This window comes from Malaclemys terrapin, chromosome 3 (assembly GCF_027887155.1).
Source record: "Malaclemys terrapin pileata isolate rMalTer1 chromosome 3, rMalTer1.hap1, whole genome shotgun sequence".
NCBI classification, from domain to species: Eukaryota; Metazoa; Chordata; order Testudines; family Emydidae; genus Malaclemys; species Malaclemys terrapin.
The window spans coordinates 186,765,301-186,791,684 of NC_071507.1; the positions used below are offsets into that span (position 1 = coordinate 186,765,301).

The following is a 26,384-nucleotide window of genomic DNA, read 5'->3' on the forward strand; positions in this document are numbered from 1 at the left end:
TTCTGAAAATTGCTTGAATAGTGACTTTTAATCAGCCGCAGAGAATAAAGTGCATATTTGTATGGGAATTTAGCTTGTCTACAGCTTGTCCTTGGATTTACACAGACATATAACATGCAAAACTGCGAGCTAATCAGGATTACACAATCCTGCAAGGTGCTGAGCACCTCCTCTGGGGTGTTGAGGGCAGACCATTCCCATAGCCTGCAATGGGAGTAAAAGGGGCTCTGTACCTGAGCCGGGGTGAAACAAGGTAACGCAGCACTGTGTTATAACACATCATAAAATGGTAATAAAAGGAAAGGGAAGCAACAAAAAAAGTTCATATAGCTCGACAGTCTATAAATCCCTGAACAGTAATATCTGAAATAACTTAACTGCTGTAATTATTAACTGTGACCTTAAGGATTGAGACAGTCCTTATTTGAGACACTGAGTCCTGCTATTTTACATCTTCTCTGAAGCAACATATACTAACAGCTCCATTATGAGGGAAAGGAGGAGAGTAGACTCTTCTAGTTCGGCTGCAGATCCGAGTGAAGGGATGGGGACTTTAAGGCTGAAGCGAGAGGTTGGACTGATTAGCGCCGTGTCGTTAATTGCTGGAACCATGATAGGGTCTGGGATCTTTATGTCTCCAGAGTGGGTGCTGTACCATATGGGGAGCCCTGCAGGCAGTCTCATCATCTGGGCTGCTTGTGGTCTGCTGGTCATGTTTGGAGCCCTGTCTTATGCTGAGCTTGGGACCATAATTAAAGAGTCAGGTGGGGACTATATTTATATCTTAAGGAATTTTGGCTCTCTTCCTGCTTTTCTTTTCGCCTACACTTCCATCATCGTGGTAAGGCCTGCCAGCGTGGCAGGTGTCTCTTTAAGCTTTGCCAAATATGCTGTTGCTCCATTTTACCAAGGATGCTCAACCCCTGAGGTAGTGGTCAAGTGTACGGCCGCTAGCTGTATCCTGCTTTTAACCATCATTAATTGTCTCAATGTGAGGCTGGCCACAGCCATTATGAACATATTTACAGCGGCCAAACTGTTAGTTTTGCTGGTCATCGTGATAGGCGGAGTGGTGTTACTCATCAATGGACATACACAAAGTTTCCAGAATGCCTTTCAAAACACAACTACAGGTATTGGGCCAGTTGGAGTGGCATTTTATCAGGGACTGTGGTCCTATGATGGATGGAACAACCTGAATTTTGTGACCGAGGAACTTAAGAAGCCTGAAGTGAGTGAATTATACTGATTTTACTTTATTTGTTCAATTTTGCAAATAGCACCCTTGATTTTTTTTAAGCTAATGAGAGGGGCAATACTGCCTAGTGGTTAAAGCACAGAGCCAAGCAAGCTGGGCTCTGTCCCTGACTTGTTTGTGATTTTGAGCAAACCATTTAACTTCTCTATGCCTTATTTAACAAGCATGCGGACAAAGGAGATCCAGTGGATATAGTGTATTTAGATTTTCAGAAAGCCTTTGACCAGCTCCCTCACCAAAGGCTCTTAAGCAAAATAAGCAGTCATGGGATAAGAGGGAAGGTCCTCTCATGGATTGGTAACTGGTTAAAAGATAGGAAACAAAGGGTAGGAATAAATGGTCAGTTTTCAGAATGGAGAGAGGTAAATAGTGGTGTCCCCCAGGGATCTGTACTGGGCCCAGTCCTATTTACAATATTTATAAACGATCTGGAAAAAGGGGTAAACAGTGAGGTGGCAAAATTTGCAGATGATACAAAACTACTCAAGATAGAACAGGAGTACTTGTGGCACCTTAGAGACTAACAAATTTATTTGAGCATAAGCTTTGGTGGGCTACAGCCCACTTCTTCGGATGCATAGAATGGAACATATATTGAGGAGATATAAATACACATACAGAAAGCATGAAAAGGTGGGAGTTGTCTTACCAACTCTGAGAGGCCAATTAAGTAAGAAAAAAAAAACTTTTGAAGTGATAATCAAGATAGCCCAGTACAGACAGTTGGATAAGAAGTGTGAGAATACTTAAAAGGGGAGATAGATTAAATGTTTGTAATGGCTCAGTCATTCCCAGTCCCTATTCAAGCCTAAATTGATTGTATCTAGTTTGCATATCAATTCCGGCTCAGCAGTTTCTCGCTGGAGTCTGTTTTTGAAGCTTTTCTGTTGCAAAATTGCCACCCGCAGGTCTGTCATTGAATGACCAGACAGGTTAAAGTGTTCTCCTACTGGTTTTTGAGTGTTATGATTAATGATGTCAGATTTGTGTCCATTAATTCTTTTGCGGAGAGACTGTCCAGTTTGGACAATGTACATGGCAGAGGGGCATTGCTGGCACATGATGGCATATATCACATTGGTAGAGGTGCAGGTGAACAAGCCTCTGATGATATGGCTGATGTGATTAGGTCCTATGATGATGTCACTTGAATAGATATGTGGACAGAGTTGGCATCGGGCTTTGTTGCAAGGATAGGTTCCTGGGTCAGTGTTTTTGTTCAGTGATGTGTGGTTGCTGGTGAGTATTTGCTTCAGGTTGGGGAGTAGTCTGTAAGTGAGGACAGGTCTGTCTCCCAAGATCAGTGAGAGCGAGGGATCATCTTTCAGGATAGGTTGTAAATCTTTGATGATGCGCTGGAGAGGTTTTAGTTGGGGGCTGAAGGTGACAGCTAGTGGTGTTCTGTTATTTTCTTTGTTGGGTCTGTCTTGTAGGAGGTGACTTCTGGGTACTCGTCTGGCTCTGTCAATCTGTTTTTTCACTTCAGCAGGTGGGTATTGTAGTTTTAAGAATGCTTGATAGAGATCTTGTAGGTGCTTGTCTCTGTCTGAGGGATTGGAGCAAATGCGGTTGTATCTTAGAGCTTGGCTGTAGACAATGGATCATGTGGTGTGTCCTGGATGGAAGCTGGAGGCATGTAGGTAAGTATAGTGGTCAGTAGGTTTCCGGTATAGGGTGGTATTTATGTGACCATCGCTTACTAGCACAGTAGTGTCCAGGAAATGGACCGCTTGTGTGGATTGATCTAGGCTGAGGTTGATGGTGGGATGGAAATTATTGAAATCATGGTGGAATTCCTCAAGGGCTTCTTTTCCATGAGTCCAGATGATGAAGATGTCATCAATGTAGTGCAAGTAGAGTAGGGGCGTTAGGGGACGAGAGCTAAGGAAGCATTGTTCTAAGTCAGCCATAAAAATGTTGGCATACTGTGGGGCCATGCAGGTACCCATAGCAGTGCCGCTGACTTGAAGGTATATATTGTCCCCAAATGTGAAATAGTTGTGCATGAGGACAAACTCACAAAGTTCAGCCACCAGGTTAGCTGTGACATTATCGGGGATACTGTTCCTGATAGCTTGTAGTCCATCTTTGTGTGGAATATTGGTGTAGAGGGCTTCTACATCCATAGTGGCCAGGATGGTGTTTTCTGGAAGATCACCGATGGCTTGTAGTTTCTTCAGGAAGTCAGTGGTGTCTCGAAGATAGCTGGGAGTGCTGGTAGCGTAGGGCCTGAGGAGAGAGTCCACATAGCCAGACAATCCTGATGTTAGGGTACCAATGCCTGAGATGATGGGGAGATAGATTAAAGGTTTATTGATCTTGGGTAGCAAATAGAATACCCCTGGTCGGGGTTCTAGGCATGTGTCTGTACAGATTTGTTCCTGTGCTTTGTCAGGGAGTTTTTTTAGCAGATAGTTAGTTTCTTTAGGTAATCCTCAGTGGGATCAGAGGATAATGGCCTGTAGAATGTGGTGTTAGAGAGCTATCTAGCAGCCTCTTGGTCATATTTCAATTTATTCATGATGACGACAGCACCTCCTTTGTCAGCCTTTTTGATTATGATGTCAGAGTTGTTTCTGAGGCTGTAGATGGTGTTGTGTTCAGCATGGCTGAGGTTATAGGGCAAGTGATGTTGCTTTTCCACAATTTCATCCTTTGCACGTTGATGGAAGCAATCTATGTAGAAGTCCAGTCTGTTGTTTCGACCGTCTGGAGTCCACGCAGAATCCTTCTTTTTGTAGTGCTGGTAGGGAGGATTCTGTGGGTTGCGGATATAGACTAACACGGCTGCTGCTCTGAAACATACTCAAGATAGTTAAGTCCCAGGCAGACTGCGAAGAGCTACAAAAGGATCTCACAAAACTGGGTGGCTGGGCAACAAAATGGCAGATGAAATTTAATGTTGATAAATGCAAAGTAATGCACATTGGAAAACATAATCCTAATACATATACAATGATGGGGTCTAAATTAGCTGTTACCATTCAAGAAAGAGATCTTGGAGTCATTGTGAATAGTTCTCTGAAATCATCCACTCAATGTGCAGCATCAGTCCAAAAAGCAAACAGAATGTTGGGAATCATCAAGAAAGGGATAGATAATAAGACAGAAAGTATCATGTTGCCTCTATATAAATCCATGGTAAGCCCACACCTTGAATACTGCGTGCAGATGTGGTCGCCCCATTTCAAAAAAGATATATTGGAATTGGAAAAGGTTCAGAAAAGGGCAACAAAGATGATTAGGGGTATAGAACGGCTTCCGTATGAGAAGAGATTAATAAAACTGGGACTTTTCAGCCTGGAAAAGAGGCAACTAAGGGGAGCTATGAGAGAGGTCTATAAAATCATGAGTGGTATAGAGAAAGTAAATAAGGAAGTGTTATTTACTCCTTCTCATAAAACAAGAATAAAGGGCCACCAAATGAAATTAATAGGTAGCAGGTTTAAAACAAACACAAGGAAGTATTTTTTCACGCAACGCACTGTCAACCTCTGAAACTCCTTGCCGGAGGATGTTGTGAAATCCAATACTATAACAGGGTTCAAAACGGAGCTAGATAGATTCATGGAAGATAGGTCCATCAATGGCTATTAGCCAGGATGGGCAGGAATGGTGTCCCTAGCCTCTGTTTGCCAGAAGCTGGGATTGGGTGACAGGGCATGGATCACTTGATGATAACCTGTCTGTTCATTCCCTTTGGGGCACCTGCCATTGGCCACTGTCAGAGGACAGGATATTGGGCTAGATGGACCTTTGGTCTGAGCCAGTATGGCCGTTCTTATGTTCTTATTTTCTCTCTCCATAAATTGGGGATTAAAATAGTCACCAATCTTTGGTTGAATGGAGCCATGTGAGTGCAAAAGTATACAGAGCATATTTCATACCAGTGCAGCACCAAACAAATTTACAGATCTAATAGAAGGTGGACAATTCAATAGTAATTTAAATTACAATGAATATCTTACATTACACAGCACTTCTTCCCGAAGAATTTTAAACACTGAAAGGCAGACACCTTTAGGGTGGAGAGAGACAATCTACGGAAATACAGCACACTGTTTCACAGCACAGGTAGGAACAGGAAGAATTTTGGTCAGGTGCTCTCCACTTGTGATATCTTCAGTAAAAACCCCCTGTGTTTATTATTTGATAGTTCATAGATGTTAAGGCCAGTAGGAACCATTGCAATCACCTAATCTGATTTGCTGCATAACACAGCCCAAAAATCCTCACCGTGCTCTCAGTCCAGGTCCCAGTGGACAAGTATTCACATCACAAAAATCCATAGGACAATTAGGGCTAATTGTCACCAATGATCTACATGTGATCTAACCCTTTGACATGTTGAATGTCCAGCAATACACATGGATATTTCATCAATTTCAGGGAAACATTCATTGGATGATGCAGCAGACAGGTGGCCTTCAGGATTGGCAGCAAATAAGCTAACGTTAAAATGATCAAGAGTCATGCAACAGATTAAAGTACAATACATCTTTGTAAATGCCTGGTTTAATTATTCACTTGACAACATAATTATCATTTTTTTCTCCGTTAGGAAAGGAGTACTTTCTAGTGGGAAATGATAGCTTGTAATCTTAAAGAGTTGTGGTTAAACAGACACCCTTGGAAAATCATTATTCAGTCATAATTGGACCCTCAGAAACAAACCAATAAATAAGAGACATTTTATGAGAACATGTTGGGAGATAGTATGTCTAGTGGGTAGGGCATTGACCTGGAGTTCAAAGAGACCTGGATTCTATTCCTGGCTCTGCTACTGACTTACTGTATAACCGTGGGCAAGTAATTTCACCTCCCTGTGTCCCTGTTTCCCGCCCACCCCTTTGACGGTCTTGTCTATTTAGATTGTAAATCAATCAGGGCAGGGGCTGTCTATGTGTTTATATGATATCTAGCCGAAGGGGACCCTGATCTCAGCTGGGGTTTCTAGGCACTATTGCCATACACATAATAATTATAAGTGTAACTGACCCCCATCTTGTCTCAGATAGGCCCGTGCAATGGCACAGGTGTCGGCACATACAAACATTACACCACAAGCTTTGGAGCAAGTGTTGTCTGTGTAGCTATAAGAGCCATGTGGGCATTTAACATTTGATGTCACTCCAAGAATGACAGTCGCTCTGAAAAAAAAAAAAGAGATCGTTATTCCCAGGGCAGGGATAGAATGAAAGTCATAAGTTAGTGAGAATGTTACACTAAACAATAAATGTCATTAGGGTATAACGCAGTTAGCAAATCCTGCACTAGCTACTGGTCACACTAACTCTTTGGTTCAGACCAGGATAAACTGGCATGCGTCTGTGTGGTCCTTTGGAGGAATCACAGAGATATTTCCAAAATTGGGACTATCTGTGGTGCAGATGTCTTTCCTCTTTGTTCCTCAGCATACAGTCTCTCTAGCAGGAGTCTCCCCATGATAAGCCAATTCTCCTACAGGATGGGAAGGAAGGACGAGACTGATATTGTTATTTGTATTTTAAACACTTAGTGGTACCAGGTACTGTGATTAAATTTATTTAATTTATATTTATTTATTGTAGATCTATTCAGGGTGAAAGTAACTTAAAGGACTTACTGGTACGCCGGATTCCTGAGCAGGAGGGCAGGGCCTCAACCAAAGGGGCGGGGCCTTTAAATCCTCTGGGCCCTTTAAATCCAGATTTAAAGGGCCTGGGGCTCCAGCTGCAGTAGGGAAGGTCCATGATGCCAGGGTGCTCAGGAAATTGGGGTTGTACTGCAAGGGAAAGATGGGAATTTATTCTTCCAAAACCATGTGACTATGTATGGTGCTTCTGTGCCGACACTTATTCTGGGGACTCCACATACCCACTCCTACCATGGCTCATGAAGCCTCACCCCAACATCTCTGACCCAAGAAAAAGGGAATTAAACTACAGACCAAGTAGCTACAGAATGGTAGTGAAGTGCGCTTTTGGGCAATGCCTTGTATCCATCTGGATGCCAATGTGGCCAACGGGGTTTGGATTATCGTGGTGAGCTTGCTTTGTACAAAGTATGTGGGGCTCAATGGGAATACTTGCACAGCCAGTGGGCACAAGACAGAACTGCCTTCCCAAGCCTATACAGGCAACCCCCACCCATGTGCACACTGGTCCTCATTCCTGGAGGGCCAGCAAAATTCATGATGCTGTGAGCTCACACATAATGGCATAACGAGGAGCCAGATAGATGATGAATTGGGACTGTGTCGGGGTACACTATTATAACAATGTAAAAATTATAACTGCTTGACAAGCGCAATAGAACATTGCCACATACTTCAAGGGATACCTAGATAGGTTTTGATCCCCTGCAGTGAATGTTCTAACTGAAAGCAGACAATTGGGAGAGGACCCTCAGGGTTAACACCTGTGGACATGGTTTTGCATTGTGGATACTTTTAATGCACTTCCATATCATCATTGAGCAATGTTTTTGTTTCATGTTAACTGCTCTGTTTGGGGTCGGTTTATGGGAAGTGTGATGGGGTATTCACCCCACACGAGCCCGGAAATGATTAATGTGGCCCAAGAGGGGTTAAGTAACCTGGTAGACCACACCTGAGGGAGAGTTAGGCTTGATGAGCAAGCACTGATTGAGGATGAAGCCCAGCTGGGCAGGAGCAGGCAGGGCTGGTATAGGGTCAGGAAGAGAGGGCAGAAGGAGGCAGTGCTGTGGAAGTCTGTGGTTACTCTCTGGGCTTAGAGAGGGAAAGAAGGAGACCCAGGGGAAGAGTAGAAGCCCTGGGATCCTGGCCCTGAAAGAAAGGTTTAACCACAGGGTGGTGGAGCAGAAGTCTGATAGGGGTGGAGTAGGAAAAGGCTCAGGAAAACGGCAGCAAGATTTAGGATGGTGCAGACCTTGGCTGCTGATTTGAGAGTACCTCGACTGGTACCCGGAGCGTGGATGGGCCCAGATTCCCCTACCAGTCACTGGGGAAGCGGCACAGGGGTCTCAAACTCAATTTACCTTAGGGCAAGTGCCAGTCCTCAAATTCTCGTAGCGGGCCAATAATGTCACTGAAGATGGTGTTCAGAAAAGAAAACGTTGATATTGTATTTTTTATTTTGAATTTCTTAGAAATAATAAAACTGTCATACAACTTTATACAATTCTTCACCTGCCAGAGAGTTTTTAGTGTTTGCCAATACCTGGCAATGCTTCAGTTCTGTCAGTTTGTTGATGTTTGGCCTCAGTGATTGAGCAGTTGAAACCTTCAGGATTGCAGCAAGATATGCATCAGAAGGTTGTGTTCGGTATTTTGACTTGTTTATATTCATTGTGGAAAAAAGTTTCTCACAAATGTAAGTACTGCCAAACAAGGACATGATTTTTCTGAAAGTTTTGCAAAGATCTGGGAAAGATGGTGGTGGTTGTCTGAAGAACTCTGTGACATCCTTGGTTTCTCTGAATTTAGTCTTTAAAGATGTGTTGCACTGCATATCTATGAGTTCCATTTGTAAATCATATGGTGCTGTTTCCACATCAACAGAAAACGGATTAGCAAACATATTGACGCTTTCTTTGTGCTTTCTGAAATCTGAAAATGGCTGATCAAATTCTTACAAAAGCAGGTCAAGCTTAGTAGTGTATTCAGAACCACTGAACTGTATTTCAGAGCCGAGCTTTTCCACAAGTGAATTGCGTGCTGGGAAATGAGTGAGATTCCCCTGAGAAATCTGATTTTTCCATAATTTTAGTTTAGTTGTGAATGCTCTCACACATCATACACTGCGGTCACCAGCTGGCCTGGACCTTGCAGCTTCAGGTTTAGGGTATTCAGCTCTTGTGTTATGTCAACAAGGAAAGTAAGATCTGTCATCCATTTGTGATCTTCAAATTCTGGTACAGCCATTTTAATTTCTTCCATTAATCTTTTCACCTCTGTTTTCAATTCAAAGAATCTCTTTAAAGTAGAACCCCTGCTTAGCCAGCGCACTTCGGTGAAGTAGAGCAAGTCACTGTATTTAAATTCAATTTCCTCCAGGAAAGCACGAAACTGTCTGTGCTGCAAGTCCCTGGAGTGAATGTAATTCACACATGTCACAACAACTGACATGACATTGTCAGATTTCAAAGATTTACTGCACAGTGCTTGTTGGTGAATGATGCAGTGTAACGCTATTGGTTGCTCAGCGTTTTGCTCGGATATCTTTCTTTGTACTAGTGCTACCAATCCATTTTTTTGACCAATGATTGCTGAGGCCCCATCAGTGGTTAAGCCTGCTAACAAGTGCTATGGCAGACCGGATTGTTCCAGTGCTTCTGTGAGGCAGTGAAAAATTTCACTGGCCGTTGTTCTACCACGCATTGTTGAAAAACTGAGCAATTCTTCAGTTACTGCCAAGTTTTCATCAACGCCTCTCCCAAATATGGCAAGCTGCACACTGTCAACCAAATCGGTACTCTCGTCAATTGCGATTGAATATGCGCGGAAAGCGGTGCTTTTCTCAATGAGCTGCCCATCAATATCTTTAGAGAGCTCAAGAATACGCTCTGCTAGGCGGATATTGCTGAAAACCTCTCTCCTATTGGGACATACGATCTCACTGACTTTAATAAAGCATTGTTTAATAAATTCACCATCAGTAAATGGCTTCCCACACTTCGCAATCATTTCACTCATGACATAACTTGCCAAAACTGCTGACTCTGACTCTTTTCTCGCTTTCTGAAGAAACTGCTGCTGCTTTGCTCATTCTTTTTTCAATGGTAAAACCATCTTCTCCCTGTGTTGTCCCTGATATTTATCATATTGCTGTGCATGTTTCGTTGTGTAATGTCGTTTGATACTGTAGTCTTTTAAAACAGCAACTTGGTCTTTGCAGTTCATGCATGAGTTAGTCTGTTTGTACTCAATGACAAAGTCTCTCAGGGACCACCAAGCACCTTCACCGGGACCATCCTACCATGAGGCAGTTCCTGCTCCACACTCCATGCTCTGCTGACAGGAGGACCTTGCTAGGCTGGGCCTCCTTGGGCACAAAAGCGGCTGAGAAGGCACAGTCATGGTCTACCCACTGGTCAGATGCAGGGAGGGGGGAGCATGGCTACTACCCTAAAGAGATGGGGTAGTGGGTGGTTCTAACCCTCCCTGTGTTGTGTGTCTGAGATTATGCTCTCATCAGGTTCAGTGCCTCCTGATGCTCCTGCTGAGATGGCCTCTCCAACACAACCTACCACCATTACATGGGACAGTGGGTAAAAAAGTAAATAAAGGGCCCCATTTCATTACACAGACCTGCAGTGCCGACAGCTAGAAAGAACTTCTTTCCTTTCTTCTTATCTTCACCTTATCTTATCTGCCAGCACCAGGCACATTGCCTCCGTGCAGGCGCTGCTCCTGGAGCTCCCATTGGCCATGGAGTCAGCGCTCGGGGAGGGGGAAGGAGGCAGCGTGCTCCCTTGCGCTGTTATTGGAGCCTCCTGAGTCACGCCACCTCCTAGCCCGTTTCCCATTCTTTTCCCTCGCTCCCTTGGCCTCATGCTGCCCCAGCTGACTCTGCCCAGCAACTAGTGACACTGCCTCCATGGCTGACTCTGCCCAGCGACTAGTAATGGTATCTCTGTCCCTCTCCCCCAGCCAATGGGAGCTGCAGGGGGCAGCACCTGCAGCAGACAGAGCCGGCAGCGTGGCTGCATGGGTCATGGCTCCACCAGCAACAGCAGGAATAGGGAACTGCTTGCAGGAGTCAAGCTGCCTGAGGTGAATGTCCCCCAGGCAACAGACCTCAAAAGTTTTATGAATGAGACGTTGCCGAGTGCAACCCCTGGGAGGGTCCCAGGAACAGCAGGATGGAGCAATGTTGGGGTGAGGGGCATGTGAATCTCTCCTGCCCCCTCCCCTCCCGCCCTCCCTCCCCCCGGCCGGCAGCTACGAGGGCCGGATGAAAGAACTTTTAAAAAAGTTTCCGTGGGCCGCAGTGGGGAGGTTCTTGGGCCGCAGATGGCCCACGGGCCGGGACTTTGAGACCCCTGTATTAACATATATACATCGAACAAGAACGGTTTGTAACATGAACAAATGAGCCTCCTACCCCCACCCCTCCCCCCAAAGCCAAATTCTCTTACAAGTGGGCAAAAATTACTTTATGCAAAGACATCTCCACAACCTTCTCCTCTCCTTGAGAAGAGGGGGAATGCCCGTGGACTATTGTGTGGTGTGACAAATTGGGACATCTCCTGTGTGGCGTCTGGGGGCCGAACACAGGCTGTGCTAGGACTGGACCGGGCTCCCTCAAGAGGGGATTTTGGTGCCTGAGGAGGACATAGTGTTGGGCATCCAGCATGTCCCTCCCCAGCAGGGAGGGAGTTGGGATTCACTGCTGCTGGAGGAGGAAGAGGTGGTGTTGCCTGTTCCCGTAAAAGAGCAGCGGCCCCAGCAGTGGGCAGGCCCTGAAAGCGTTCCGCTAGGGGCTGCATGAGTGCATGATTCTATTCCCTCTGTGCACGCTCCCATTGCCCAAGCTCTCTCTCCATTTGCAGGAATGCCTCATCCTGCCTAAGAGCCTGATCCTCTCTTGACCTAGGAAAGACCGACTGCCCCTGACTCCTGTCTACACCAACAGGCAGGTCCTCCAGAGTCCTTGACATCTTCCTTTGCTATGTCTGGGGTGCCCCTCTGCCCTACCACCAGAATGGGTTCCCCCTCAGCAGCAGAATGTCTTGCCACGACAAAGACCCGGGTAGCATTATATTTCATTTTTTCCTTGGAATGGACCTAAATCCCCCCACATAACACAACTGTTCTGCTGAAGACCACAATATTGATACTTTTTAGAATCCAGGCAATGCAGCTGTTACAGTCCCCTTCTTTCATACTACTTTGGCAGCCACAAGGAAGCAGCTGAGATTAAAAATGGTAAGATACCTGCCTTACTGTTATTAAAATGCAATGTTTACAGCGTGTGGGGTTGGTTCGGTTCTTTCAGGGGTCATAGTACAAGTCACCTTTCTGTTCTTTAAAGGCTGCCCATCAGTTGGAGAACATAGCAGTCCTGAATAGACCAGAATCGAAAAGACTCTGGAGGGCACCCGGCCACCTATGCTAGAGATGTTTCTAATAAGGGTGACCCCTCTATTGCTGAGTGGAGGAGTTTGGTGAGCTACGGAGCTGGACCACACCCATTTGCCCTGCTGTTAAACCCGGGGAACCAGCTTGAATTTCTGCTACACCAAATATTTGCTGAATTATGCCCTCAGGGCTGGGTGGAAATTTGAGAGGAAATTGACTAGCTAGCAGACAGAGTTTCCTTCCCATGCTGAAGAAACAAAGAACAACAGAAAACATCCACTCACCCCTGAACTCATCCCACACCCCCCGCATCACCAGAAAGTCCAACCCCTGTGTTCAGTGAGCAGCACTGAAAGGGACAGGGAAACTACAGAAGTGCCTTTTCTTCACTGCACCTTTGGATGCAGGGCCGGCTCCAGGGTTTTTGCCACCCCAAGCAGCTAAAAAAAAAAAAAAAAGCCGCGATTGCAATCTCGATCTCTACCGCCGCCGCTTCAGTCTTCGGTGGCAATTCGGCGGCTGGTCCTGTGCTCCAAGAGGGACTGAGGGACCCGCTGCCAAAGAGCCGGACGTGGTGCCCCTCTCCGTTGGCCGCCCCAAGCACCTGCTTGGTGGGCTGGTGCCTGGAGCCGGCCCTGTTTGGATTAACACCTCTCCACTGCTAAGGGCCACGGCATTCTGTCAGAACTGCCAGAGAGAATGCCTCACTCACCCCACTTCTCCCCGCTTCTGCAAAGTGACTCGGTGGAGAGAGAGGCCACATGGACTGGGAATGGTAATAAACATTTGCAATGGTCACAGGGAGAATAGACTGCTCTGCCTTTCCTTGGACCAACAAATGGTACCCTTTCCCTTCTCGGACACATACCCAAGCCACCACCTCTCCTCCCCCTCCATGCAACTCCCATTTGCAAAGGACAGGAAGTGGAAGAGAGGGAAGTGGGGCGGGTTTCAGTCTTTGAGCAACCGTAACCATAAGTGTCAAAAAAATGTTCTTTTCCCATCCGGGCCCTATCAGAACCTGCATCCCTTTCCCTTTGGTCAGCTTGGTCCAGTCTCTAGCTCTGTTCAGCATGCTGGCCAACAAATACTCAGGCACACAGGAACTCTGTTATAGCTGCTGCTAAATGCTTTACAGTGGTTCATGGGAATTCAATAAAATAGGTTATGGCACAAGAATGTACATGTGACCATGTCCAGTCTCACCCTATCAAAGGTTTTGCGGTGCATTAATTGTCAATGAAGATTTCAATTCCAGAGTGAGTTGGCCATCAGCAAGAAGCAGCTGTAAATATCCATCGCTGTGTTGGAATCCTTAGCTCATCCTTCTTTATCTCTTCCCTAGGTGAACCTTCCAAGAGCAATGATGATTGCCATTCCTTTGGTGACATGCTTATATGTGCTGGTAAACGTGAGCTACTTCGCAGCCCTGACTCCAGCTGAACTTCTGTCTTCGGGCGCTGTGGCCGTCAGCTGGGGGTGAGCTATGCGTGTACTAACACTGTCACTGCGGCCCAGTGGCTAGGGCACCAGACTGGCATTCTGGACAACTAAGTGCTACTCGCAGCCCTGCCACTGGCCTGCTGAGTGATCTCGGGCAGGTCACTTCACCTGTTTCCCCACCTGTAAGATAGGGATAATGACACTAACTTCTTTTGTCAGAGGCTTTGAGATCCATGGATGGAAAAGTGCTATACTATTATTAGAGAGCTAGATTATTTTTTAAATTTTTGTCAGCCCAAAGATTTCCAGAGCACCTCCCAAGCCATATAAACACAGTACCACCGAGATGGACCCATAGAGTGGGATAATGCCACGCAACAGGCTCACAGGCCAGAAAGGGCTAGTCTGATCTATTCTGGACTCTGGCTCAGGCCTTGGGTAAACTGTGTCTTCTTAGACCCTTTTTCAACCCCCTTAGTGCACCCTTTTCAAGTAACAGGCCTGTGCCTCCACTTCTCTTGGGAATGGGACCCTGTAGCGGGGTGGTCACCTGCTCTGGCCCTGGAAGGGTCAAAGCCAGCCCTGGGATAGGGCTCAGGCTGCGAAGCAAAGCCTGGGATGATTGGGGAAGTAGCCACAGCTGGGATGACACCCCAATCAAGTCGCAGCTGGCCCTATAAAGGGGCTGCTAGGCTGGAGCTCAGGTACAGTCTCTCTCTAGAGTTGAGAGGGATGGGCCTGGCTGCTGGGAGCTGAGCAGGGTACCTAGACTGGAGCAGCGCTGGGGAAAGGCCAGAGGAGCTGGGGAGCTCCAGCCTGGAAAACCCCCAGGCTGCAGGCCTTGACAAAGGCCGGAAGGGGAACTGGGGTTGCAGAGGGGCAGCCCAAGGGTAGGCAAAGGCAGCAGGTCCAAACCCTCCTTGCCGATGATGAGTGGCAATTACACTGCAGTCTGCCCCCAGTGAGTGGGGGCTAGACGGTGACTGGCAGTAGCCAAAGACTGAGGTGAGGTTGGCATAGGGGGTTGGGGAGACCCAGTGAGACTGTGGGGTACTGCAGGGGGCAGAACCCTGAGTGAAGGGGCACCGGGGTCCGGGAGGGACACAGGGCCAGCGGCAAGGTGAGACACTGGCCTGCAGAGGGCGCTCTGGAAGCTGGCAAGCTAATTCCCTGGACGATCAGCAGGAGGCGCCGCAGGGGAGAGTTGTCGCCCGACTACAGACCCACAATTCAAACACTCTCCAACTAGGTCTCCCCCTTTTGATCTAACTCCATATAAATAAACACACAGAGCATGCACAATGTTCATAAAAATAATAAATCCCCTAACTGTTCATTGCAAGCTCCCAGTTACTTCCATCTCTGGGACAGGAGAAACAGATGGCCTGTTTGCTGCAGCTTTTGTGTCTTTTTCCATGTGTCTCCTTTCATTGCTGCTCACTGACATTCCCTGGACAGCCTCTCCAACTTGCTCACCCTGTGTATCTTTTCAAGGCCCCATGTCCTGCGATGGTTTAGTTTTCTTCTTTGATCCTAGGATTTGCCTTGGGAAAAGTAAACCATTCTAGCCTGGCTGGAGCCAAGCAGGGGGTATCCCTCCATTAACATCTTCCCCATTGTTTCCTCAAGGATCTCTAGCATTCTCCATGATAGTGCCACTGTTTCATTTCCTGTTTGTCCCCACTCTAACAAATCCTTAAATTGAACTCCTTGCTGTTAGGCAGGATAATATTAAACAGATAATCTGAGGTACAAAAGAGATTTATAAAAAGCCAACACATCACTCCCTCATTCTCCACATCCTGCATACACAGACCATAGAATTTCATCAAGTGACTCCTGCATCAAGCCCATGGCTTCTGGGTGAGATCTAGCATATCTTTTAGAAAGCCATACAACCCTGATTTTAAGACTTCAAATGACAGAGAATCCACTACACTTCTAAATAAGTTGTTCATGGGATGGGAGGACAAATTTTGGCCACAAACACTGAGGCAATCTCTATTCTTATTAAAAATGCAACAGGAGCTTTGTTTCTATGGGTATGAGACAACATCTCAGGTTTTAAGAACTCATTTATGCTCTTATTGCATTGTTAATAACCCTTAATGTAATTGAAAACAGGAGTTCAAAGGACCAGTGTTCTGCTCAAACCAGTTACAAAACCCCATTAAGTTATTGGGGCATGAACTTTCTCTGCACTTCCTTTCCTGTCATTCCTGATTAACAAGTTATTTGTGAGTTCTCTGTTTTATAACCTGCCTCCTTCTCCTGCTTGACTAACCTTTTCACCCTGAGAGCACAGCTTTGGAAGAAACATGGCCCCAGCAACCAGGAGGTGGGCTAGTGTGCAGTGCATGTCTGAGGGAGGAGGGGGAAGCCCATGGCGACCAGGAAGGTGGGTAGGGCAAGATGCTTATGGAGCATGAGTGAAGATTCCAGCAGCAGTGCAAGAACTCTGACAGTCACATGCTTTAACTGCTGGTTAAAGTAAAAAAAGCTGCTAGAGAAAGGCATTATCTAGTGACCAGAGCATAGGACAGGGGGCTAGGAGTTCCTGAACTCTTGTCCTCCCTCAGATAATTATGGCTGAAATTTCAGAAGCATGGTCTCCCTTTGGGCATAATTTGCATCCACAAAACTGCCTCAGGATTTCTTTTGAGTCAGCAATTGGGCACCTTGAGAAAGCTTCTCAGATTTGCACCTGCAGTTCATTTTCAGGGCCTCAGAAGTGCAGCTGCCAATTTTGTAGGTGCAAAACAGTGGTGTTGCCAACTCTTGTCAAGTATCAGGGGGTAGCCGTGTTAGTCTGTATCTACAAAAACAACAAGGAGTCTGGTGGCACCTTAAAGACTAACAGATTTATTTGGGCATAAGCTTTCGTGAGTAAAAACCTCACTTCTTCGGATGCAACCGAAGAAGTGAGGTTTTTACTCATGAAAGCTTATGCCCAAATAAATCTGTTAGTCTTTAAGGTGCCACCAGATTCCTTGTTGTTTTTGCCAACTCTTGTGATTTTATTGCAAGCCTGGTGATATTTGGAGTTTTTTCTGAAAGCCCCACCTTCTGGAGTCATGTGATTATGTGAGGCCCTCACCTTTTTTTTTTTTTTTTTTAAAGGTGGAGCCCTCCTAGATTCAGAGAAGCTTGAAATCAAGAACAATAAAGGCTCAAAAAACAGAAGGCAAACACCCTTCTCCCTTTTAATATTTTTTTATATCATGATTTTTAAGCTCATCTCTTATTTTGGAAGGGACCTAACTCATGATTTTTGAACTCCTGGGATTGACAAGACCGAAACAGGGTGACCGAGCCTTAGCCAGGCTGAAAGTATAATCCAAATCTAGTGGCTTCCAATACATTCTGCCGCAAGTGTGGCCATGTTCCTCCTCCCTCACCCTTTTTCTCTCTCCCTTTTTCTTTATAGTGGTATAGATGGGTTCAAGCCACAAAATTCAGATTGAGATTTCAAGCATAGAATGATAGGGTTAGAAAGGACCGCAAGGGTCATCTAGTTTAACCCCCTGAAGATGTTTGGATCTGGGATTTTGGTCCATTAAATGCACACAAATGGTGATTTCTTTTCAGGCCAATGTTGTAACACATTTACTATTGTTAATTTCACCCTCCATCATCCCCAAAGGTAGAATCTAGTTTTGTTTTAAATACCAGACGGCAGTTTGTAGGCAGGAACAAGAGGATATCATCCCAGTATCTGCCTCCAGAGACGTCTGCAACCTTACGTTTGGTTTGTTAGGGTAACACCAAGCTGGATGGAGCCTGCCCCAGTTTTTATGGTTCTGATTATCCTCTTACTGATTTTAAACCAGTGTAACTCTATTGACTGATACGGAATCATGCCTGATTTACTCCAGTGAGAGAGGAGAATCAGGTCCCCTGTGTCTAGCAACCTTCCTTGGGGAATCCATTAACTGTTTTCTGGACTCAAAGAAATGTAACTCTAGCATGTCTCTGAGAATGTACTCTGGAATCATAAAGCAACAGGGCAGTAACTAATGCTGAGATGTTGAGAAATGTACAAGTGTATTTAAAGAACTATGCTTTCAATGCATGTTTGAGGGGGTTGTTCTTTCTTTCTTTCTTTCTTTCTTTCCTTTCTTTCTTTTTGTTGTTGTTGTTTTTGTAGTAATAAAATAATAATAATAATTTAAAAAACCTCCAACAACCCTTCGGTTTCACGTCAGCATTCTTCCCAGGATTTCTCTCTTGCCTCTTTAGATAATTAAACAAGAGGCCCCAATCCTACTCCTATTAAAATCAATAGGACTTTTGCTATTAACTTCAATGACAACGAACACAGGCCCATGGTGTGACAGTCGCACTGCATTCCTTGAATGAATGCAATCCAGGGCTCAATCCTCTACCATTCCTTAAGGGCATTCTTCCAGTTCGTCAGGATGACCGCCTCTGCTAGCCATAGCATTGCACAACTAGTTAAGGAGGAATTAAGGGAGTGAGACTGATTGTCTTCCTCTGTCATGTTTAAAACCATTTGCTTTTGCATGATCTGTGGCTTTGCTGTTTTATTTCCCTGTCACTTAGGAATAAAGTCCTGGGCAACTGGGTCTGGGTGATCTCCTTGTCAGTTGCGCTGTCTTCATTTGGGTCAGCGAATGGAACATTTTTCAGTGGAGGCCGTGTGTGCTATATTGCTTCAAGGGAAGGCCATATGGTAAGGGAGTGGAAACTGTCTATTAAGTGTAACCCTTCTGCCCCTCTGAGTTGGCAGCAACAAGGGCCGGGTTCAGTATCTAGGGGTTCCATTTCAATAACGCAATGCAAAACCAGCTCGAGCCCCCACCCAGTGACCTGGGACAATTACATACCACCTCCCGGGCATCTCTAGGAGGCAATACTTCCCCTCTTGCAAGCACGAAGTCGGAGTGTAGCAAAAGCCTTTTAATAAAGGAGGGAAACAATGCGGCATTATGTTGGGGAAACACCACAAACAGGATTCATAACACAAGCCATGAGCAAAAGACCCATCTCCAAGTAAGTTTGGCAGTGTCCTTTTCCCCTCAGAGTCTTAAGTCCAATCACCCCAAAGTTCAACAACCCAAAAGTCTCTGTCCCTGGTCAGTGCCGCCCCAGAGTTCAAAAGTTTATTTGCAGAGTTTTACCCCCCAAGCCTGGGTGGAAATGGGGGGGCACACTGGGTGTTAAGGGGCACCTTACGTGGTCCAAGGCCAACTGCCCTGCCTTTCCGTGGAGTTCTGCTGCAGCCTTCACCACGAATGGCTCCGCTCTACCAGCCGCTCCGCTCCAGGCGTCCCCACAAATTGCCCCGCTCCGCTCGCTGTTCCGTGGGCCGCTCCAACTGTCCCACAAACTGCTCGGCTCTGCCAGCCCCTCCACTCCACCAGCCGTCCCATGAACCGCTCCAGCTACCCCTGCAAACTGCTCTGCTCACTGTTCCATGGGCTGCTCCAACTGTCCCGCAAACTGCTCCACTCTGCCAGCTGCTTAGCAATATATCTTTAGGCTCCCCCACTAGTTAACACAGCAATCAGTGATCTCAGCTCAGCAATTTTAGCTTGTAGTAGGGGAGCCCCAGTGCTGGTGCACCATTAGCCCAAAATGAATTCAGCTCAGCAATCTCTAACTAGACTCCTAATGGAAGCAAAATTAGCTCTGCTATTCAACAGTGGACAAGGGAGTACTGCAATTGGTGTTTCAGGCCTATCCCACCAGGTATACATACCTTCCCTAACCTCTCTCAATTCACTGAGTTTTGGAACCCATGTCCCTTGTCTAGCATGTGCTACTTAGTTAATGGTGAGTCCCTCTGTCATACAACAGTTCCACTGGCCTTGATTCACATAATCAGGGTAACAATACTTTATTCTTCCTGCCCCAATAACAGAGAAACTGGGGATCCCACATCAGCCAAAGTAACTTTCAGTTGCTGTGAGCTCATGCTAGGTGTGTGGGTGTGCCTATGCAAACAAGATCAGCCCTTGAAGTTCTTTTCCACACTCGCCATAATTCACCACCAGATGTCAGGGTAGAGCTCATCCTGACTCTGCTTACATCAGGTTCGTGCTCTTCCCCCCCCCCCCCAATGGTGGCATGTGAAAGCAAAAAGGGGAAAAAGCTTCTTTGAGCCATTTACTGATATATATAAAGACATCCTCATTGTTTGATTCCTGCCCCCCCCCGCCAGTCTGTTTTGTTTTTTTAAAAACACACGCATTAGAAATATTGGCTCCTAACTCCCCTTTTGCTCTGTGGATTGACTCTTCAGTTGCTGCTGGCCCAGCCACAGCTGAAATGGGAGGTGATGCGGAATCAGACATTGTTCATAAACTCTCTCTATTAGGGTTTGTCTGCATGTGGAAAGGTGCGGCTCTGAGCACCAGCAACAGAGTGTGCAGATGAGGTGTGGGCTTTTTTTTACCCCAAGGTCATCTACTGTGGTGGAAATGCCTGCACATTGGCTACATTCGTGCTCACACCATTGCTGGAGCTGAAGCTGCACATGTATTAGATCAATTGTGGGGTGGGGTTGAGGGGAACTATCAAAAACGTTGAGTGTAGACATAGTCTCGAAGTCTTTTACTCTTAAGGGTCTCTCTCAATGGTTAAAGTAAATTGAAACAGGGTGGGGCGGAGGGGAGGGGAGCTGTGAGGGCGTGCTGATCCCTATGCCAAGGAGAAGAAGAGGAGTTCTTTCTCTGCACTTAGCAGGGAAGCTGTGTTCCTTCTAGCACCCTCTTAGTATAGTTCTTGCTCTCCCTCATTTCTCCTCCCACCTGCATAAGTGTAAGACTCTGCATCCCCTACGCCCTCAGCTCATGGACTCTTCAGTGTGTTTAAATGCCTGGGCCCATGCAAACAACTCAGGGGGTTATGTGTTGCATGGCTCCTATTAGAAATGAAAGATGGTGTCATCCATACATAGAAAGTTCTGGGATGCATATGATGCTCTGGGCAGTTTGGGATCTGAAAGCTCTGAGCATGTGCATTAACAGATAGTTCAGAATGTATGCCATTACCCAGTTTTTCAGGCAGTAGGGTAGTATTATAACTGAGCACCTGATAGTCATTTCAGAAATTAGACAAAGTGCTCTCTTTAAACCCTCCCATTCAGAACCAAGCAATGGAAAGGCTAGCAAGTTACCCCACATTCTGTAACAAATCAGGGTTTGTTTGGGGGCTGGTTGCAATAGTCTTTCGTTTCTAGATGCCTAGTTCCCCAAATGGTCCCACAGATGTCAAGTCCCATTGGAAAGTAACTGAAAATAGCAGAGCTGGAGAACAGTGAGGCTGCCCAGATGTAACAAGGCAGAATTTGCTTTCAGAATCTTTATTATTAATGATGATTAATGATCCAGAAAGAATCTGACTTGGCTTTCAGGTACCAGCTAGAGGCTACAGACTAACAGAATCCCCTCTTTTATTTGCAGCCTGGGCAAATCTGATGCAAAATCACTGAACCATGATAAAAATAGCCTTGAGGCGTTCCATGTTTACACCCTTCAGAGTAGAACTGAGTTTTAATTAGAGTGCTTAGCTGCTGGTAAAGGTCCCAATCCTGAACTCTTGCTTCAGGCAAAACTCCCACTGCAGCCTATGGGAGCCTGAGTATGCGTTTCAGAATTGTCTGTCTGTTACCTTTTGCTTTGACTTTCAGCCAGATATTCTGTCCATGGCTCATGTGAGATGCCTCACGCCTTCCCCAGCTCTGATATTTACATCAGCCATGGCTTTAATAATGATAATACCAGGAAACTTCAGCAGCATAGTAAACTTCTTCAGGTATGGTTAATATTTCCATTTCCCCTCCCCCTCCCAGAATCTGTTTTTACATTTTTAATACATTCTCTCTACCTGCTGCCTTCAGGTTATCATTTTCTAGCTAACAATTTCTGGGGGGAGGGGGAAAGAAGAAGTGAGAGTGTGTGACTAGCAAATTCGTGGCATGTGAATGCTGCTGTGATTTATAGTAATTTACAAATGGATCCATACCTGCTATTTTCATAGATTATAAGAAGAAGCCACTGTGATCCTCTTGTCTGACACTATATAATACAGGCATAGGATTTTTCAGAATCAATTCCTGTTTGAACTAGAGCATATATAGAAAAGCATCTAATCTAATCTTTTCTTTAAAAATTGCTAGTGATGGAGAATCTACCACAAACTTGGTAAATTGTTCCAATGGCTAATGATATTTTCTCCATTTTAAAGTTTTGATCACTGTAGGTGAGAAAAATGGAGTGCATGTTGATAAGTGTTGGATTAAAAGGGGCTCTTTTGTACTAAAGTTAATGATTCCTTTCCTTTTTAAGCAGTGCACTTTCTTAAAGATACATACAGTTGCAATCTGAAAAGCAAGGCTTTTATAGTCAGCTGATCTAATTCCTGAACTCAATGGTAGTAACTTATTTTTTTTTTTTTTTGCAGTTTTACAGCTTGGCTTTTCTATGGCACAACTATTGCTGGTCTCCTGTACTTAAAGATTAAGAAACCGGAACTGCCAAGATCATATAAGGTAAAACTTAAAAAACATTTATTTGTTGCCCAGGGAAGTGAGAATGATGTTGCACCCTTGATAAACTGTACCAGATATTCTCTTTAATCCCATCTGGCAGGATTGAACAGTAGTGTACTATGGAGACAAATAGCTACTTGCAAGGAAACTGCTCTAAAGCTAATTAAATATGTATTGTATATAAAAAAATAAAAACAACGCTGTCCCTCACACCAGGGAAGGTTTATCTTTAGGCCTGGATCTAGGACAGTGCTTCTTCTTACAGATGGGAGAGGAAAATAAAATCAGATTCTCATCTCAAAAGCTATTTCTGGCTACTCCTGGGATGGGTCACCCCCTTCTGTAGGTAAACCTGTGAGAAGAGGATCTAGGAAAAGGAGCGTTCTAAAAGGAGCTCCTGAGTCATTTTGCCATGGCTGGGGCCAGGGCCAGCTCCAGCATTTCTGCCGCCCCAAGCAAAAAAAAAAAAGCCGCGATCGGCGGCGGCAGTTCAGCGGCAGGTCCTTCGCTCCTAGAGGGAGTGAGGGACCTGCCACCCCCGAATTGCCGCAGGTGCCGCCCGTCTCCCTTGTCCGCCCCAAGCACCTGCTTGTTAAGCTGGTGCCTGGAGCCGGCCCTGGCTGGGGCACGTGTTTGCTTCCTAGGGTACTGGTTCCCCAATACAGCTTAGCTCATGGGATCCATATGAGGTCCTGTTCTGGAGTCACCTGTTCCTCTCTCCAGTGCCCCAACAGACTGCGCAGCTCCAGAGAAGATGTGTTGTAGGGCTTCTCCTGTTAGGCAGGGAACTCTTTAGAAAGGAGAGTTCCTAGGCATAGAGGGGTTCACTGAAAAAAAGAGAACACAGAGCAGGCTCCATTCACAATCCATTGGCTTTTCTTTGGGATAGGAGCAATACGTAGATTTGGGGGTTCTCCAGGAGGCATGGAGCAGGTTTAATATTTAAAGCTAGACTTGACAAAGCACTAGTGACGGTACAGTAGAGCATGGCCCTGCACTGGCAGGGTGATGGAAAAGTCCCAGGAAGGCACCTATCACCTGTGATTCTGTCCTGAAACTAAGACAGCGAACTCCATGTTGTTGGCTAAAGAAGAGTGAAACAGTGAAAGTGCAACCCCCTATTCAGTGTGTTTTATGTGCCTCCTGGGTCTCAGTCCACAGAGGTAATGGGCCTGTTACAACTGTTAACTTGATAGTTTGGCTCTTTAGCTCAAACTGTAACAACTCATGTCACTAACTCCAGAGGTCTGCTGACCTTGGCTAACATGGCAGTGGCCATAGAAGGATCTGTCCTTGTGACACACCATTGTCTCCAAGAGGAAAATTTTCACACCCAAAGTAAAACTAGAGTTTTTATTAGAATTTTGCCAGAAGGGTTGGGGCCCAGTTGGCAGTGAGCAGGGGCTGAGGCAGGCAGAGCAGTGCTGCTGAGCAGTAAGGCTAGGGAGATCTGTGGAGGGTCCCATCCATGCTCTCCCTATTTGTAAGGGGACTGTTGCCTCCTTACTAACATTCAGTGGGGGTGTTTTGGTTGGCTAGCTCCCAGCACCAGAAGGGGAAGGGTCGATGGGAAATCAGGAGCCTGACACTGAAAGTCCCCAGGGACAATGGGGAGAGGTCAATGCTCCAGATCAGCCTGATTGACAGCGCAGGCAGGCTAATCAGGGAGTCAGGAGGCCAGGGGGTCCCGTCCTCCATGTGAGCTGGAATTGTCTGGGTCAGACAGAGTGGGGCCGAGCTAAGGAGAGAACAGGGGCCCGAGCTAAGTTGCTAGAAGCAGAGCTGCAGCCCCAAAGCCAGAGCACAGCCCAGAGAGAGCAGACCTGCCCTGGGAGCAGAGCTGCAGCAACCAGAGCCAGAGGGGCCAGAGAAGCAGCCCAGGGAGCTGGAGGCAGAGCAGCAGCAGCAGCAGCCATGCTGAGGCAGTGTGGTGGAGCCGGAGCTGGAGCTGGGGCTGGAGCAGTCCGGAGCTGGGTGTGGTGAGCAGCTGGGGAGAGGAGGGGGACCCTGGGCAGAAGGCCCAGCACAGGGAGATGCCTCAGCCAAGAGGCTCTGCAGGCCAGACTCAGAGGGGGATCATAACCCCGATCGGGCAGGGGCAACGCTGAGAAAAAGGGTCCTGCCACCTAGAGCCTGAGAGCGTGTGGCCACCGCCAGAGCAAGTGTCCAACCCACAGCGTCTCTGGTGCACAGCCAGGGCCTGAGAAGGAGCCTGGGACCTACAAGGAACAGACTGTGAACTGCCCTGACGTTCCAGAGACACTGTTTGTGATGTTCCCTGCCACGGAGCAGGGTGACGTGTTTTCCTTTAACCTTTCCCATTTTTCCTTATTCTTTTTTAAAATTAATTGTTAATTAAAAAACTTGTATTTGCTTTAAATTGTATGAAATGATCAGTGGGTCAGGGAGGTGCCCAGTGCAGAGAGAGTACCCCGGAGTGGGGACACCCTAGCCCCTGTCCTGGGTGACCACAGCAGGGTTGGGGGTCGAGCCCCCCAGGAATCCTGGGCCCAGCCTTGTCGGGGTTTACGAGGACTCTGCCAGACAGAAGAGTGGAAGGGGAGTCCTCAAGGGCAGGGAGGTCTCTGGGTAAAGGAAGTGGGAGCGAGGACTTAGATCCTTTCGCTAGCCCACTTCACTGGGGTAGTGCAGAAGCCAGGAAAGTTCCCCACAATAGCGGGACCATTCCCCCGCTTACATGTTAAACAAGCACAACACCATTGCCCTTGGCAGTTTGATACCCTACTTTCAGGAAGGAATCACAGAAGTTAGAGATGGAAAAGAACAATTGGGGCACCTAACCCATCTCCCTGTCAGTGCAGGATTATTCCCTCTTGTTTATTTACAGGTTTTTGGTGAAATTTTAAATTCAATTTAATTTTAATTTAAATTTAAGTTTTGGATTAAATATTTTTAAGGCCAAATTTACAGAAATAGGCTACTTGGGCATCCACCCATCGGTGCATGTGTAACCCCTGTCTGCTTGGTGTGGCGCTCTGTCCCCCTCTAGTGGCATCTAGACCATCTAGAGCAGGGGTTGGCAACCAGCAGAAGTGGTTGGCCGAGTCTTCATTATGTCACTCTAATTTAAGGTTTCATGTGCCAGTAATACATTTTAACATTTTTAGAAGGTCTCTTTCTAGAAGTCTATAATATATAACTAAACTATTGTTGTATGTAAAGTAAATAAGGTTTTTAAAATGTTTAAGAAGCTTCATTTAAAATTAAATTAAAATGCAGAGCCCCCCAGACCAGTGGCCAGGACCTGGGCAGTGTGAGTGCCACTGAAAATCAGCTTGCATGCGCCTTTGGCACGTGTGCCGTAGGTTGCCTACCCCTGATCTAGAGATTAATGAGTCTGCTACAGCCTTAGGCTGTACACCAAAGCTTCAGTTGTGCCAGGTTTGATCCTGCCAGCTGACGACCAGGTCTGTCGGCATTGTACAAGTGATCAATCAGACACCATTATAGGATTTGTGGTTCTGTGTTCATAATCCTCAGTGTACCTAGAACATGCACGCACAGGTTTAATGGCTGGCTGAAGAGTTTGTGCCCAAAGGCCCCGTTTTGCAAGGTGCTGAGTGCTTCCTGGAAAGTGCTATTCCAGCGGGGGTGAGGACATTCAGAACGTCACAGGGTCAGGCCCAGGATATATATGGTCCTTTACAGAGATGTTTTGCTTTCACAGGTTCCAATTATTATACCAGTAATTGTGCTGATTGCATCTGTGTACCTGGTGCTGGCTCCAGTCATCGACCAACCACAGATCGAGTTCTTCTATGTCATCCTATTCATCCTTAGTGGTATCATTGTTTACTTCCCATTAGTTCATTACAAACGCCATCCCCAGTTTTTACAGAGAATCACTTTGCATCTCCAGCTGCTCCTGGAAGTTGCCCCGACTGCTAAGAACACGAACTGATTTAACATTCACTGTACTATACTGTTGGCTGCTCCTACTTATTTATTCCAATATTGAAGACCATATTTGTTTGAGATATATGTGCAAAATAGCTTGTTCATAGGGAAAGCAGAATAACTACATTAAGTAGATTGGAAGAAAATGGAACAAAACCATCTGGTAGATAGATATGGGCCAATGGAAGATTCCTTGTGTATTTTCT

At 46.1% G+C, this 26,384-nt stretch overlaps 1 protein-coding gene across 1 annotated transcript; it reads left to right on the plus strand.

The window, feature by feature from the left end:
* Positions 1–487: 487 nt before the first annotated feature.
* Positions 488–26,182, plus strand: LOC128834290 (b(0,+)-type amino acid transporter 1-like). The gene is made up of 6 exons (XM_054022899.1): positions 488–1,231; positions 13,648–13,781; positions 18,309–18,438; positions 21,400–21,524; positions 22,173–22,260; positions 25,949–26,182. Exons 1-6 carry the CDS (start codon positions 488–490, stop codon positions 26,180–26,182), a joined length of 1,455 nt encoding a protein of 484 aa, XP_053878874.1.
* Positions 26,183–26,384: the final 202 nt, after the last annotated feature.

Coding starts and splice junctions, on each gene's coding strand:
- LOC128834290 (XM_054022899.1), top strand. CDS start 488: ATGAGGGAAAGGAGGAGAGTAGACTCTTCTAGTTCGGCTGCAGATCCG. Junction 1,232..13,647: donor AGGAACTTAAGAAGCCTGAA/GTGAGTGAATTA, acceptor TCTCTTCCCTAG/GTGAACCTTCCAAGAGCAAT. Junction 18,439..21,399: donor CTTCAAGGGAAGGCCATATG/GTAAGGGAGTGG, acceptor TTTGACTTTCAG/CCAGATATTCTGTCCATGGC.